Source organism: Mastacembelus armatus, chromosome 11, assembly GCF_900324485.2.
Source record: "Mastacembelus armatus chromosome 11, fMasArm1.2, whole genome shotgun sequence".
NCBI classification, from domain to species: Eukaryota; Metazoa; Chordata; class Actinopteri; order Synbranchiformes; family Mastacembelidae; genus Mastacembelus; species Mastacembelus armatus.
In genome coordinates this window covers 20084169-20101776 of record NC_046643.1, presented here as the reverse complement: position 1 = coordinate 20101776, position 17608 = coordinate 20084169, and the positions used below count along the sequence as shown (strand labels likewise).

At 43.3% G+C, this 17608-nt stretch overlaps 1 protein-coding gene across 1 annotated transcript in view; it reads left to right on the top strand.

The window, feature by feature from the left end:
- grin2da (glutamate receptor, ionotropic, N-methyl D-aspartate 2D, a) overlaps window positions 1-17608 on the top strand; it is an 82368-nt gene that overhangs the window by 31387 nt on the left and 33373 nt on the right. Inside the window, exons 9-12 of the mRNA XM_026300283.1 lie at window positions 2558-2672; window positions 10393-10598; window positions 13134-13302; window positions 17073-17226. Coding sequence (XP_026156068.1) covers window positions 2558-2672; window positions 10393-10598; window positions 13134-13302; window positions 17073-17226 — 644 coding nt within the window. The remainder of the gene's footprint in view (window positions 1-2557; window positions 2673-10392; window positions 10599-13133; window positions 13303-17072; window positions 17227-17608) is intronic.

Here is a 17608-nt window from a genome sequence, read left to right as displayed (position 1 = left end):
TGGTCCACAGACTCTCTGTATCACACGCTCTCCCTCTTTTATAGCAGTTTTTCTTCTCGGTCCTTCTTCGTTCCTCTCTCTCTCTTCCACCTTCTCTTTTGCTCCTATGCTCTTTGCAACCTCCTCCTCCTCATTTCCTCCTGCATCACTTTCACCTCTGGTTCGCTGCTCCTCTGCACAGCACCGTGGTTTCTGCAGGGGGAAAAGATCAAGAGAATTTCAGATGGTATGTCGGAAAGAGGACAGTGAAGGAGGATGAAAAATAAAAGACGGAGAATGTGAGGGGAGTAGAAGTTAGGCCACATAGACTGACGATGCCACGCTGAACCTCCAGGCTGATTCTTCCTCTGGGTACCACCAAGTGAAATAGAAATGCTGGAGTCCTCAGGCAGCATCAGGAGCTCATGGGCCTCCTCTTACAGAGCTCCACCCTGGGGAGGCCACACACTTTCTGGACATGAGTTCAGAACCATGAGGAGGTTTTGCCCTCAGACGCTGCAGGGTGTGTGAGCTGAATGTCTCCCTGAGTCTGCTGCTTATCAGCAATGCAGCAGACTCCGTGTGTCGTTCTCCAGGAACACATTAGCATACCGCGAGGAAAGTCAGGTTTCACTCAGCCAATTAGTGAAGTTCTTTGAAATTAAAAGCAGATGACAGGAAGCCCAACAGGTCCCTTTGGGACGGGGGAGTCAAAGTGAATCAACACTGTGACCTTTCAGTGAGCTGCACCTATAGGAGCTGAATCTCACTGGACTCCATGTGAGGAACATGCAAAGATCCTAATATCCTATACTGAACAGCATGTTTCATTCCCTATAGCAGGGATAAGCTCATACCCATTTTATTAGAAAGCTGGGACATGCACACAACGTCCTGGTTTGTTTCCTGTGAGCTGCTTTTTATTCTCCTTGCATTTGATTCATAATTCAAGTCAACACAGTGTCTCTGCAGGATGTTTTGCACTTTGACCTGAGGAACCAATGGGGATTAGTTGTGCAGGAGTGCACAATGGCTTTGTGGCTCTGTCTGTAAAGTGTGTTGTGTTCCTTTTACTTTTAATGAGCTCGTCCGATTGTCTACCAGCACCTACAGCAGCATCATTCAGAGCAGCAGAACTCAACTCAGGAGAACTGAAGTAATGAGGTTTATTTTTTTTTGTTCGTTGGTTCCAGAGACTCTGTGTCACTTGTCAAACAGGTGACGTCTTTTTCCTGGACAGTTTCTGTTCATTAGTTTTGATTTTTCTCTTGCCTCTTCTGTTCTTTCGGATCGTGTGAAGTGCAAGAACGTTCCTCATCGGGCTGAGTTGAATTAGCTGTATATACTGTGAATATACTGCCAGTACGCAGAACCAAAGCGACTTGTTTTCTGCTACGAAAGCTTGATAAACCAGAATATGCAGCGTGCTCGTGATCGCTTAGTCACTGGAGCCACTGCAGTGTTTCTCCTCACTCGAGGGCCGTGCGTATGTTTGTGTGTTTTGAAGCGTGATTGCGGTTGATGAAGAGTGATTTGGGATGTTGTTGAGGTTTTCTTTCAGCGAGGTCGCCTGGGTGTTCGTGAGCATGTGGGAAGGTTTCATTAGGAGGCTTTGATGTGCTTTTTTCTGAGATGCTTTTAAAGGTAGAGGTTTCATTAAAAAACATCAAAGGTAAAACTTTCTCTCCAACACTCTTCTGCTTTTGTTTTGCCTGTTTCTGGAAGTTTTTTTTTTTTATTTTTATTTTTTTCCCAACCGTTTGTCCTTCGCTCTTTGCTCTCTCTCTTTTTCTCAAACCTCCTGCTGCTGTACAATCCAAGAACGCCGCTCAAGCCGAGCAAACGTTTTAGCAAATTGTGCTCTTTATCTGCTCTTCCCCTCCCTGCGTCACCTCCTCTGGGCTCTTTGTTTTGCCACCTCACGGACTCTGCACCTCAGAAATGTAATTTTCTCTCATATTGGCAGGAATGTGTTTTGTCTTCAGCACAGAGTCCCTGATGCTTGTTCCCTGCAAGGCTGAAACACCAGAGCTTTAATTCTGTCTTTTCTCATTTGACTTCTTCACTGATGAAACTTTCATTAGGATAAAAATCGTCTGATGTGTTTTCTTCCTATAGACGATCTGGTGTTATGGGCTTATGTGTTGAAACATCCTTTTGTTGTCAGTTTTATTTATTCAAAGTGAACGTTTACCAAAAAAAAAAAAAAAAAAAAGTTGATTCTTGTTTCAGACACTTCGCACTGTTCTCATGTGCTCGGCAGGACCAGGCCATAAAAACCCAAAGATGATCGATCGATCCTGCTATAGTCCTCACCACAGTCAAGTGCTGCACCTGCTTTTCAAAGAAAACTCAGAAAAATAAACAGTTTGGGTGAAAAAGACTTGATGAAATTAAATTAATAAAATGGGTCTAATGTCCTTGGCATGGTGGTGGGTGCATGGTGGGTGAGAATACTGAAACGTGGTCCCAGACACCTCCAGTTTGTTCAGCGACTAGGATCAGTCTGGATGTTTTACATTGATGCCATCAAACCCCGTTTGTTTTACACCTTTTCTCCTCCTGTTGCCGCTCACAGGTACTTCACCAACATCTCCATTGGTGGGCGGGACTACTCCTTCAACAGCGACGGCTACCTGTCCAACCCGCTGCTCGACGTCATCTCCTACACCAACGGGAGAGGCTGGGAGGAGGTTAGTACACAGCTGTGCGAGGTGGCACCAATTATCATAGCGTGGCGGCTAGACGGGCTAACTGCAATTTCACACCCCATCAAACATGCAAACTCATCGCTGCTCAGTTCCACCTTTGCGCTGTCTCACTGTGGCGCCGTCTTCTCTGGGGATAGAGAGTATATCTAATGAGAAACTATCCCCCCTGCATCTCTACTCTTTAGTCTTTGTCAGCCTTGTTAGCCAGGGCTAAGTCACAGGCCAGAGTCCTCTCCATCAGGGGCCGTGTGTGGCAGGTGTACAGTAATAGCACCAAATCCAAGGTCTGCACTCCGAGGCCATTTTCGATTCCTCAGGATTTACTTTGGCCTCAGAAAAACAAGTAAATCTTTTTGTTCTTTCTTGCTGTGTTCCATTTGCTCCTGACCTTTTACTGCTCAATATGTTTACCTGCGAGTGCCGACCCCCGATTTTAAGCTTGAAAACCAAAAGGGAAGAAAGAAAATCCATCTTTAAAAGAAGAAATAAACGCCAAGCTCTTTGGAGCCTTTGGATTTCAGGTGTTTGTAGATCTTAAAGTGGATGAAGTAGGATTTACAGCATAAGTAATCCAGGCACAAGGTTAGGGAAACAAGTTCGTGAATGGAAGGACGCTGGTTCAACAGGATCTTGGCAAGACAGGTGAAAAAGCAGCTTTTGCCCCTCCCTCATCAACTAGGCCTCGTTAGACCCCCCCTGCTCCAGTTTCCAGCAGGTCAGACTATGATTGTACTGGGTCACTTCCAGCTCTGACCAGTGTGTTGAGGCGGCCTTATGATATAAGTGTCTCTAAGTGCTGGATAATAATATATGGAATATGGCCAAATGTATGTGGACACTCTGGTCTGTTTCAGCATATTAATGGTGAGAAAAGGTTTTACTGCCTCAACCTCATTCATCACCTTTCTGATGATCTGGAATCAGTGTTGGACCTTGCTAATGCTTTTGTGTCTGGATGGGGGCAAATCCCTGCAGGCAGGTCCAGCATCTGGTGGAAAGTCCCACATCATTAGGTGACACTTACATTTCTGAGGTGTCCATGTACTTTACATGACATGTAGCAGCAAACACAATATTCAGTCCACAACGCAACAAGTGAGCATTGCACTGAAAGGTTTTTTTTCTGCTTCATTACAAACCTCTGACTGAAACTGTTCTCCAGACCTCATCCCTTTTAGACTTTGTCTCAGTATTTTGTCTTGATAGTTGATAGAAACTGCAGAATAAAATGAAAATCCTTTCTTGCCCCACACTTGTGATGTTAAGTTGTATAATCTCATTTTGTCTTTTCTTTCCTTTGGTCACAACTGTCAATCCCTCTCCATGTCGCATTTTGAAGATCTGACCTGATCTGGCCCCTGAATCCTGAATCCCCTGTTTCAGTTGCCAACACCGATGATAAAACACATTAACGTGACAATGCAGCATAATGTTTTTCCCTCTGGACCTTCTATAAAACACTGAACTGAACGGTGGTGTTTGAGGAGAGATTTGCAGAATTTATACATCACGCATGCCCAGATCAGAAACTGACCCCAGTCTGATTTGGAGACGATAACAGAAGAAGCACAAGTTCAGCCTGTATTTCCTCTGGCAGTACTTAACCTCACAGCAGAGGCATCAGTGCAAAAAAGGCAGCAAACTGAAGTAGTACTTCGTCTGTGGGAATCGCAGTACAATTTTCTGCCCTTTGCTGATGCGTCTCACCTTTACTGTATTGGGTTTTTGCTGAATAAAAGCTGAGATACTGACAGAGGAGACAGGTTAGCGTCTTGCACTCGATGGAATCGTCAAAGATAGAGGAATGTAAACTAGCAGGCAGATAAAGGTTTAGTTCGCCCTGCTGCTCTTTTATATCTGAGGAGCGTTTTAGCTTTTTCCAGCTCGTCGTTTTGCTTTTTTTGTGCGACTCTCACCCATGTGATTCGGACTGTTTTCAGTGAGGAAGCTGTGTGAAGACTAAATTAGTCACTAACTGGTGAACATGGCATTTAGCAGATAAATAGCCCAATATTTTCCTTCAGTGGTTGGTGAAGAGCTTAAAACAAGTAAACAACATACTGGACGTGCTTGTTTCCAAATAAACACTAATGTCAGGACTGTTCAAGAGAAACAAATCTGACTCATTCAGTCACTTCATTTTTGGTCTGACGCTTTTAGGCAGAGATTTCTGTATTTAATAGACAAAGTCTGTAATCCCGGCTCTGTTGAAGCGAATGCTGTACGAAGGCTTTGACCTCGGGGCTAATGGCCGAGCAAAGGACCAGCGCTGTCGATAGAACCCCCTCAGAGACCAGTACTTGACCCTAACTGGTCCTGTCTAACATCATTTGTCTGCACCTGCATTTCCCAGCTGTGTGTTTGCTGAATTAATCTCTGCCCAACTGAATCATAGAGTATTTTTGCTGAGTGTAGTCCTTTAAGGCAGCTGGCTGCAGGGCTCAGAGTGAGATCTGGGACTAGACTACACCTGCGTTAGTGTCCTCGTCTTCGCTGCCTGTTAGTTTTCACAATGATCCTTTTTAAAAACTCAAACCCTTTAGTCTTTAGTCCGCTTGTTTATCTGCCACACAGTCAAGTCCAAAAGTATTTGGACAGTGACACAGTTTGTGCAATTTGGAGATGAAATGGACAAAGATAGTTTTAAGTCAATGGGGTTTAAATGTATATTGCATTAGGAGTTCAGGACTATTTACATACAGACCGACCCCATTTTCAAAGGCTGAAAGATATTTGAACAAACTTACATAAAAATATATTTATTATTTTTAATAAAACAAATCCATGTAGTTTTTGCGCCTTTGAGATGATTTGCCTTGCAGGTCTTTGGCGTCTTACTGATGTTGGGGCAAAATATTCTGTGTGTGGTGCGTAGAAAAGTGCGAACAATGAGGACAGGCCAGCAAATCCTCCAGAGACTTGGCTGATGAGATATTCATGTTGAATTTAAAAACAATAAGAGGGAAATTAATTGTTAGATAATTTACATACTTTACATAGACATAGCCCTTATATCAGTAGTTAGTCAGACTCATGCAGCGTTAACTAGTTTTTCTTTTTCAAATGATGTTAATTCATTGTGCACACGTGCTTGAGTGCACATCATATCGAAATAAATGACAGGGTGGTTTATGGTTTTGTTTTGTCAAACCAGTTTTTGAACTTGATGGTGTACGGTGTGATGCAACAGTACAAGTCGTCTTCCCTTTGCCTTCTCTTAAACAGCACAGGGGGGTCATTTTTAATCAGCGTGACAGGAAAGTGAAGCTCATTCCACTTGACTTTAAGGTGCAATAAGAGAATTTTACAACCTCACAACAGAATGATCCCGATACATCAACGCGATGGGCTTGATAGAGTTGTTAATGGGTTACAATGATTTAACAGGCACTTTATAAGCAGGATTTAAAACTGCCTTCCCGGACCTTAACGCCAACCACCAGGTTTGGAGATACTCAGGTGAAAAACTGTTCTAGATGCCAAAAAGCCAGTGCAGTGCTAACAAGCTTCATTCTTAAGGTAAAAGTCACAACACACAATGTGAGTGTGTGTCCTGCACCGTCAGCGCTAGTTTGACCATGATGACCTGATGGACTTTCTGATTGGCTGCTCAGCTTAGCAGATATTATCCATGATGTTCCCCATGTCGTCCTTATTTCTCTCCTCCGCCTCTTCCTTTCTTCTGTCACAACCCAGAACACTTTGTGTATCTGCAGCACTGATCTTCCACTGTCCCTTTTTGAATGGCCAACACAGACTACCGCCCCCTGCTGGTGTGGAGAGTTATTTCCTCTCACGCAGGTGCAGAACGTACAATCTGATTGGCTTTGTGCCACTTGTTTTTTTTTGTGTCTAGACAAAGGCGGCGTTCAAAGATGCAGCAGTTGGCATTTGTTGTTTCTGGCCAGCTTGTTGCGTGTTTGTCCTAAGAATCAAAAAGGTAAATATTTTAACAGTCTGCTTCTAAAAATCACGTTTGATGGTTGTAACACTAAAAGATTGGACAGAAAACAAAGATTCAAGCGAAAACGTGATGGTAGCTGTAGTGACCAGGGACCAGACGTCACCTGAGACATATTGAGCAGCTTATCCTCTCGCTACATGACCTTATTAAAGCTGCAGTCTAAGCAGAATTTCGACATTGACATTGAACGGAAAACCTCAATCCCCATAATGCACCATTTTGGAGTATGCTAATTTACTATTGTGCTATTTGCTCCTTTTGTGGGCAAAATCCTGAGCTCAGCCAGAGGGTGTGACCTTGGCTTTTTAAACTGCTCATGTATTTAATAGGAATTAAAAATACAGCACTTTAGCAAAACCTTGACTGAGCCCAGTTCAGTGATTGGACACTTGAAGTCACTGTGGATGAGACTGTACTAATCAAAGCAAACGTTTAATCAAACTTTGTTCCTGTTCAGCTGCTTTTAGAAGAATTACATCTCTGCAGCAACTTGGAGCTTATAAGAGATTAGAAAAAAAACATGTGCTTCACTTATTTACCATCGTTTCCAAGTGTTTGCATTTGCAGAACAGACTGGCAGAGTCAGAGCAGAGACAGAACATGTTTCAAAGTATTAACGAATCTGTGGCTGGCAGGGAACTTGAGCAGCGGCTCCTTTCTGTTGGAGGGATTTCTGGGCAGGTAAGTTTTTAGCCTTCCTGGAAACAACAAGGTGGAACACTTCTTGTTTTGGTGCTCAAAGAGCCTCGACTCCTCGGTGACAGAGCAGCTTTGACCAAAATAATCAATGACACAACTGAAGGACAGAGGCAGACAGAGGGTCCAGACAGCAGGACATTCAACAACAATAATACTCTGAAGGAAAAAGCTGATTCTTACAAACCATCAAACACTGGTGCATGAGCATCACAGTTTATTTTTTATTATCATATATAATTAATCCAACTTTTAAACAGAAATTACTTAACAGCTTAATTAAATGTGAGAGCAAAGACTGATACCGATGCAGTAAGTTGTGATGCTAAAGGAGGTGATCGACTTTTGAAAATGAAGAGAGAAATATTAGACCAGAATATTCAATTTTAATCCTTAATATGACTGAAGCTACACAAGCATGTGCTCATCCAAGTGTCTTTCATTATGCCCTTCCTGTCTGATAAACATGCATGTCATTTAAATCCCCCATAAAACTACTAATTGGTGACTCAGAAACACACAAAATAGAATAAAACGTAAAACTAAAAGGAAATCAGTTTTTTCCACAGTGTTGTGCAAATAAATACTTAACCAACACAAAACCTGTGGTTCTAACAGCGTTCCTCTTGTTCACGTTGATTGAACCTCACACCCAGACTTTACCGGGAGTGTTTTGCTGCCTTTGAGATGGAGGGTCATTATATCAGTGATGCTGTCTATTCCCAGGACACAACAGTTTTTACATTTGCTGTTCTCATCACCGAGTGTCTGGTCTTTGTATGAAAAGGTCCTCCGGTGCTCAGGCGCTGATGAGCTTTAGGTTTGCTGCGGCGAGAGCAGCGGTGATTTGTTTGGAGTAAACCGAAGACGAGCTGTTTTACAATCAGTAGCTGCAGGCAAGAAAGTACAGAGAACCAAATCTTCCTCCTCAGATTATGGACTCTGTAGAGCAGCTGTGGGTTGGATGATGACTGTTGACAGGGTTAGCAGATTAAATTATTGATTCTTTACAGTGGCTTAATAATGGCTGTGAATGTGATGTTTCTACAGGCCAGATTATGGAATTAGTGCACATTGAATTATTGTTTCCTTGCAGAGCCTGAACGCTACAGTGACACATCGATTAAAGACTATAGAGTAATATGTTTGTTAACCAGTAACACTGACATCAGACTTTAGCAGATGTTTGCAGTATGTGAATATCACTTCAGATTTGTTTTACTTGAATTTTCAGTCTCAAAACAAGCTCCATGGTAACAAAGAACTACAGTGTGTGTGTGTGTGTGTGTGTATAAATGTTAGCCTTTTTGTGTTGGAGTAGTGGCAGAAAGCATTTACTTCAGTTCATGCAAAACATGTTGCAGGGGTGCACAAGAGGACAAATGAGCAGAGAAGGGTAAATTATCATGCTGTTTCATAATAATAAACTGTTGGACCGGGCTCCTATAATTTATGCAGCAGAGACAGTGAGAGAGAAGAACAGACAGTAGAAAACACAGACACAGAAAGTGCATTAAAGATACAGAGAGGGATGACGGTCCAAAGTGCCAGGTGCTGGAAATGTTTCATTCACATCACCCTCTTTGTATCTCAGTGGCCAAAATGAATAATTATGAGTAACAATGTGGGTGTGTGTCGGTGCACATGTATATTTGTGTGTGTTTGCTCCTGATTGTGTTTATTTGACTATGCGGGATGTGGGTCTGTGTGTTTTACCTGCTTGTACAGTGTTGACACCTGTTTCCACTGCATGGTATGTGGACTGAACTCCCGTCTGGGGACACTAATGAGGACCTGATGTAATTAGAGATCTATGCATCTCTAAACTAAAGCAGGTTGCACAACATCAATCGGTTCGTCCACCGACCACAGGGGATTAGATAACACTGAATATTTACATTAAGATAATTTTAAATGATATTTGACCATAATTAAACAATATAATGATGCCTGACATGACTAAATCAACTGCAGTTAATTCTGCTTAATTTGATATTTACCATGCCGCATGACCTGCATTAATACAGAGAATGACCTCACAAGTGTATAAATCCAAATGTTTGTTTGTGAATACATATTTATTTACTACACTGCAGAGACTCACTTGTAGTTGAAAAAGCTGAAGCGTTTGCTTTTGGGTTAAGATGATGTTACAGGCTGAAGATGTGACTGGTGAAGGTGGGACTGGACAGGTGGGCGTAGACACAGGGCGAGCCTGGTGTCCTCACAAGTGACAGGAGCTTGTGTGTGTTTTGTGGAGGTCTTGCATGCTGTTTTTATAAATCCCAGCAGTGGCGTCTGGCACCATCAGGGAGAGGCCACGGGAGAATTGGCTGCATGCAAATATGAGAGCACAGCTAGAAAATCAGAAAACACCTGACACATCCACTGTGTTGTGGTTGCACATGGAAGCAGCAGCATCTTCCCTTAATGTGAACAGATTTGTTTACACATTTAGGTCACTGTCACACACTAAGCTGTGTCTGATCCTCCGAAACATCATGTTGCACAAACTGCACTGAGCTCAGTTAACGTGAACAAACTGCTTATTACACAGGACAACGAGTATGATGACATGTTCTGTCACTGTGTCCCCCACAGCTCACGGTTCATGCTCTGAAACATTAACTGTGCAGCTGTAGAGGAAACTAATACTAAACTAACACAGTTAGAAGGTTCAGCTAACACGTGTCTGAGATACAAGACCTCCTTGCTGTTTGAAGATCCAGGTAACAGTGAAACTACTATGTAACAGCATTTACATAACGACATTATTTAGTTAGCAGGACTAAACCAAACACTGAAACGTGGTGACGTGTTTGTGCCCGTTTCTAATCTCGATGCCTTGACACGTAATATGTGCCTCTGTGGTTGGGTGACAGGAAGTAACTGCAGCAGACTCAGCTACTGGTGTGGTCAGTGCAAGAAGAGACTGAAATGATTATATGTGAAATACTCTGGAGCGAAGTCTCATCAATCTGCAAACTGACATGTAGAAATGTGATCAGCAGCTTGATCGTCCGTGTGTTTGTGCACATCCAGGTCGGGTGGTGGGAGAACGGCCACCTGCGTCTGCGTTACCACCCCTGGTCTCGTTACGGCTCCTTCCTGAAGCCGCTGGATGACTCCCAGCACCTCCGAGTGGTCACCCTGGAGGAGAGGCCCTTTGTCATCGTGGAGCCCGCGGATCCCGGCACCAGCTCCTGCATCCGGGACTCCGTTCCCTGCCGCATGCCGATGAACTCCAGGTAACTAAACTAAACTAAAAATAATAATCACATAGAATAAATAAGTGAATCTCAACCCCCTGGACTTTTATCAGCAGCCTGTTGAGGCCTGATGCAAAATGCCACTTGTAGCAGTGAGAATAATAAGACGTATGGATTTAAATGAAGCACAAATGAGAGAAAAATGAAAAAGTAAAATTAAAAAACAAGATAAAGGAAAGTGTAGATTGAGTTGAACTCACCAAAGAAAGTGACAGGACTAGATAACCTGCGCTTTATTACGGCCATGGGCAGAGATAAAGAGAATTATAGATGTCACATTTTTCTCTCCTAGAGCTGATTGACACTTTCACACAAAAGGAAAATATACGTAGCATATAACAGCTTATTTCTAACCTTGATGTCTCCTTTGTGCTATCGCTCTAAATCCTTATCATCCTATAAACCCTATTAGAAAGTGAAAAAGAAGTTTGATAGAAACACAACGTCCCAAATTCTCATCCTTTGTGAACGAATGAGCCAATAAACCGTCTTCAGCTGCTGTGTACAGGAGGCTGAAAGACGAGGTTTGAAAACACCCAAAATTATTATTATTCTTCTTCCAGAAAGAAAAATCAATTGGCTTCGATACGTGAAGTCTTATGGTATCACAAACAAGGTATGATGTTATAGCTGTTCATTAAAAACATTAGACGGACCATAGAGCACACAGCAGAGTTAATCGTCTCTTAATCAATCCAGATAATAAACAGCAGACGCGACTTACAGAGAAAAATCAATACATTTTTAATCAGGAGGGAGCTGCAGCCCCATCCCTAAATTTAGCTCTGTGAACCATGTGGACTGATTTAGTCCAGGTTACAGAGTCATACTGAGCATCAAACAACTGGACCCAGGAGCCATCCATAGACTTTGGACTCCTGCTCCGATGAATCATATTTTCCTTTACGTCGTGTGGGCGGACGGGGGAACGGATGCTGCAAAAAACAAGTCCAATCCATGGAGGCTCCACCTCACAGATTCCAGGACTTAAAGGATCCGCTGCTGACGTCTTGGTGTCAGAGACCACAGGAACCTTCAGAGGCCTGTGGAGACTCAGAGCTGTTTCGGTGGCACCTAAACAATATTAGTCAGCTTTATTTAATGTTGTGACTGATCGGTTCTTCTCCCGTTTCAGGCGAAGGTAAGTCAGGGGGAGAAGAGTGTGTGTGTGTGTGTGTGTGTGTGTGTGTGTGTGTGTGTCTGTGTGTCCCAGATAAGCTTCCTTCCTGCCAGCTCATGACTGAGCCAATAAGAAGATAACAAGCTCATCATCCATCAATTTTATTGGCTGAGGGAGAATCTTGCTTTTTTGATAATCCACCTATATTGACCCACGTTGTTGTTCTTTAAAAGACTTTTTCCTCCCTCACCTCTTTCTTTCTTCTTCCCTATTATAGATTTTATGTGCTCTTTAATTGACTTGTTGTCTTTCTTACCTGTCACAGATCGGCTCCTGCGATCTTCCTACAGTGCGGCGGTTAAGATGTTTTATGCTTTTATTTCTCCTGTCATCACCACCAAGGTCATGGTTTGTTCAGTGCTTAAAATGAAATGCAGCACAACCAGGCGCTTCAACTTTAATTGTGTTTTAAACGAAACGGTTAGTGTCTTTCGTGACGGTCACGTGTTCTAACGTGGAACACGAGGCGCTGAGGGTTTGGGTTGAAAAGTGACCGTGTACCTGTTTTAGCAGTTTTTAATGTCCTCTTCGAATAGGCTGTTTATTATTTATCAATTACTCCATTCATTATGCAAATATATAGTCAATATGGTTGTATTGTTTTCATTATCATTTTATAATATCAAAAATGTTCAAATATTTGATGTCAAATCCTCATATGCATGTTTGAACTGACCTGCTTTCATGTTGCATATTCATTACTCCAGTGTTTTTGCATCTCTTTGGTAATATTTAAGTAAGTACAGAGCAGATGAGTTCCCACTTTTTTAACGGTTTGCCAAATACGCAAGTTGTTGCTAGGTAACAGAGAGGAGAGGTTGCCATAGTTAAGTGTCTGAGGGGTGACGTAATGGTCCTTGGCATGAAGAGCTGATGGAGGGCACCGCAGAGACTTGACTGATGATCTGAGTGTGACCTGCCCATGATGCTGTCAGGGTGAAGCGATGCGTTCACAGACCTGTGTACAATTCAGTTTTTTTTGTTGTTTTTTTTTTTCCCAACAGCATCCAGAAGGACAAGCTGGAGTTTGATTTAGTTTTAATAATGCAGCACTTTTCCTCCCGAGCTGTCTGATCTGTCGAGCGTCGCGTTTCAAACACAACTCAAGCTGTTGGTATCGATCCACTCGAGGTGCCTCGCCGATAATTCACACCTTACTCTCCGTGTCCCGGTCGTGCTCTGTTACGTTCTGCCCGTGTCTTTCTGGGGCTGTTCGCTGTCAGTGGCTCCTTCTTTCTCAGTTTGTACACAGCTTTGATAAAACATCTTAAAGTCTCCTAAAAAGCAAGTTGACGCATGTCACGTATGTGTCTTTTCTCATGTCGTCTCCTCAGTTTGGTGGTGGAGGGCGCCGTGCCCATGAAGCACTGCTGCAAAGGGTTCTGCATCGATGTCCTCAAGCGACTGGCCAAGATTGTGGGCTTCACCTATGACCTTTACCTGGTCACCAACGGGAGACATGGGAAGAACATAGATGGGGAGTGGAACGGTATGGTTGGAGAGGTGAGTGTACTGACGTTAATAATAATTATGATGTACCTGCAGTTTAATGAGACCTGGAGTTTGTGGAACCACCTGGAAGTCATGTGGTCAGGTGAACCCATGGTCACACTGATCAGTTCATCATTTTGAGGGATCGATGTGTCGTTAACAAAGAAGAAACCTGTTGTCCCATATCGTACACTGTCTGTTCAGCCTGTTTGTGAAGAGAAAAACAGGCTCTTGAGTCCAGCTCTGTATTGATCGTCTCTGTTTATAAAAAAAAAAAGTGGTGGACTGCTCCTTTATAGCGACAGAGAAGGTGAAACAAAACCAACAAAAATAGCCACTTATAAAAGATTCATTAGCCAAGACGTAGCTCAGATCCAAGAATGAATCATCACAGTGGCAGCAACATGGGCGAGAGATGAATGCACGCGTCTGAAAATGTTGAGTTGGGATTTGAAAGGAGACCGTGTCTGCAGACTCTGGGAGTTTATTCTGAAGTTTAGCGGCTCAGATCACAAACACAGCATGACCCCTTTTTTGTGTGTCTCAGTGAGATAGTGTCGTTGTGTTTTAATTCTCCATTTTTCCTGTACAGCAGCACCGTCGCTTTTCGTTTTCAGTTTTGTGTTTTTTTTTTCCCCCCCTTTGTGTTTACAAAAAGGGGTTTGATTCGAGGGCTCCCGTAAAATTCTATTTATCCTGCCTTAAATCCTCTAAAAACGCGACCCAGTGTGAGAGGATTGGACCAGAATGGTAGAAGAAGAGGGAAAATATGGAGGGAGGCTGTCAGGAAGATTAGTGCTGGAGAAACTGAGAGAGAGGACAGCGCAGACTGAGAGACAGCTTATCCACGACTGTGTGCTGCCAGATACTCTGCTGCTTTCATGATGCCAACCCCCCTCTGCTGGTTGGATTAATGAAGCTGGTGTAACATGGACTTAGACAGGGGATGCAAATGATCACAGTACATGCAAATGTGTATTTTGTGAGTCTGTGGTCTTGGATTGCGGTCTTTGTGAGGATGGGTTTTGCTTTTAGACCTTTAGAAAATAAGGACATTTTTTTCTCAGAGGTTTAAGGCTTCAGGTTTGATTTTAAGGTTAAGGTTTAGGAAATATCTGCCTCCTGTTTGGACAATATCCACCATTTAGGGCTTGAAGGGTCAATAATTATAAATGTACAGTCTTTGTCAATACGACTGAATGTCAGACTGAGCTGACTGCTAAGATGTGGCAGGACCCACAATGCATCTCAAATGTTTTTAAATATTTGATCAAAGCTGATGCTGACGTGCTTCCAGATGTACTTTGTCTTTTGACTGGAGCCCGACTGGGACGGGCACCGGCCCCTCGCCACTGTAAATATCAGGGAATATTCAGGTTGTGTCCAGAAACAAATCGATGTAAATCCTCTTGTGTCCTTCGTGCTAATTTGACGGCTGCAGGTAAACACTCACCACCGTTTCCCTCCCGTCTCTCGTCTTTGTGTCTTTATTAAGATTCAAAAAGTGCCAGATGTGCCCAAGGTTTTTTTTTTTTTTTTGCTTAAGTTTGTAGATCATGTGGACGTGTTTGTGGCAGCTTGGGCCTATTTACATGCAAATGTGGATCAGCCTTCAGGAGTTCAGTCTGAGCTCAGTGAGAGTGGGGACAGGGACCGAGGCTCAGTAATGCAGTCCCTTTACACCCTAACTTACAGTGTTCACATGGTTTCCCTACATTTGTGATCGACGTCACCTCTGAAGACTGAAAGTCCAAATCTACAGTCGCACATTAAGTGAAAACCTTTGCGTTGTGTCACCATCAGACACACACTCACAGTGTTACTGTTGACTAACAGTCCTGATGTCACTGTTTACAAGGCTTCTGTCTCAGATAGATGCAGGCGGTGTCTCCCTCTCCGTCTGCAGCTGCCTCTGCACGGGTTCTGTCACTAACTCATTAACTTGGTTAATTATAGCGACAGACGAACGTGCACGGGGACAGCTGAGCCCTGTTTCCTGTGGTGGTACCTGTGGCAGAAGTTATACTGTACAGGAATCTGTTTATTCTCTTGCTTTCTCTTTTCCCCTCATCTGCTCGTGACCTGCAGTCCTCTCACATCCTGTTTACTCACCTTCGTCCGACCATGTGCCTGTAGTGAAAAACCTGCACTCCGTCCTTCACTTCTGTGATTCCTCAGAACATCATTCAGCACTTTTTCCATTTCTTCTTGACGTAAATGCCTCCCTGTCAGCCGTAATTTCCTGCGTCCTTATTTTTGAATCACCCTGGTAGAATATTTTTTGTTCCCAGTATGAACTGAAGTACTGAAGTACTGAAGTACTTCCTGAACAGCAGCGTCACAGGTGTTGCTTTCACACTTTCACGCTGTATTCAAGCATTTGAAATGACCTGGTTGAATTAAATGGAATAATTATCATAGATTGATTGAACTTGAGAGGCAGAAAAGCAACGAATCACATGGCACAGAGAGTGTCAAACTCCTGCGTCATCACACCTTTTGTTGGAATATACTTTAAAGTGTTCAGGAAGACTTTAATGACAAACTATTGATTTTGCAAATTCAATTTAAAAAGTTCAACAGTGTCTCCATCCTGCCTCACAGCCACTAATCCACATGGCCTGTCTGATTATGGTACAGGATTATAATCCACTGTAAAAATGACGTGATATGCAAAGTATTGAGAATTTGTCGTTTTATTGTGTTGAAATTGTATTTAGCATTAAAAAACAAACCCATAGACCTCCATACGTACTTGCATACTTATATGTATGTGAAGACTTTCCAAATAACTTTGCACTATTAACCTCTGCATCCTCCATCATGCCTGTTTTAATTCAACCTGCTGCATTGACATTTGCTTTGTTTCATTGGACTTCACATCGTGTTGGATTGAGTTTTGTTCACCCGGCGACTAATGAGTGAAGTTGTGTTTTAACGGGGAACATTTAACATTACATTTGGTAGAAGTCCTTCAGCACCTACAGGCGTATGAGTTAGATACAAGGTCTCAGAAGGTTCCAGGTTGGATTTGTTGTTAATTTCACTTATTGCAAATGTTTAACTGAGACAATTTATCAGAAACTCACCACCACCCTGCGACTGGCAGGTGCTGAGCAGAAGCAAAAGGATAAATGAAGATGTCAACAGGCAAAGAGGAAGGCGACTGTAAGACTAATGACTTTTAGCACCTGCTGAAAGGTCCCTCAGTGGTGTCTGGTCCAAGACAGCGGAGCCTTTTGTCTTCCTCACAGACATTTAGGGCCAGTCCAGGACGTAGACTAATGAACCTCTGGTCAGTAGCCAGCTCCTCTGACCACCACAGTCCCTCGGCTGCAGTCAGGTAACCTCTGTTTCCTGCCTGGTGAAACACGACCGGTCTGTGAATCCCCTCACCCCCTCGCCCTCTGGCCACCTGAGCCTCATTCACAGCTGTCAGAGGAGCTCTGAGGACGGCCGGACTTGTGGCGCATGCTGACACAAAAGAAAGCGGAGATGCTCTCAGCTTCTGTCCAAATCCAGTTCACTGACAAAGCACAGGGTGTTTTCACTGAACAACAGGGCTGTGGGTTTCTCTTTGCTGTAGATAGACGCACAGGCTTCAGGCTTCAGGCGATGCTTTGTAGCAGGAAGGAGTTCACAGATGTTTTAATATTTTCTGCGTACAGAGCAGAGCAAAAAGAGAAGAGACAAAAACAAAAGTGTGAGTCTGAACTCATGAAACCTGGTTTAAATAACCTGTTTATTGTCTGTTCATAAGTGTTAAGACTCTTGTTTTCCAGGTGGTGTCCAACAGGGCTGACATGGCCATCGGCTCACTCACCATTAACGAAGAGAGGTCAGAGGTCGTGGAGTTTTCCGTGCCGTTTGTGGAGACCGGCATCAGCGTGATGGTTTCTCGCAGCAACGGCACCGTTTCTCCTTCTGCTTTCCTTGGTGAGTAGGAAACGACACATGGAGCAGACAGTCCTAGAACCAAATCCAGGATGAGGTCTTTGAAGGACTTTACTTTGAAAACATTTATCTGCATGTGTGACTTTATATTTTAAATGTATCCTTCACCTTGAGCTGCATCACCTAAGATTGTGCGTCCACCCCCTTGCGAGGTTTCCCATGCTCCTCTGGGGAGATGCTCCTCATTTAGTCGGTTTGATGATAAGTGTATTTGGACAGGGGCTTGAATCCCGACGGCGAGGGAACCTCAGCAGAGTCTCAACAAAACACCAAAAAGCTGGCGTTACGTGTACAGCTCATGAGTTTGTTGAATCTGAAAACCCCGGATTATATGAGTGTTTATTCTCCGTGTACAACAATAACA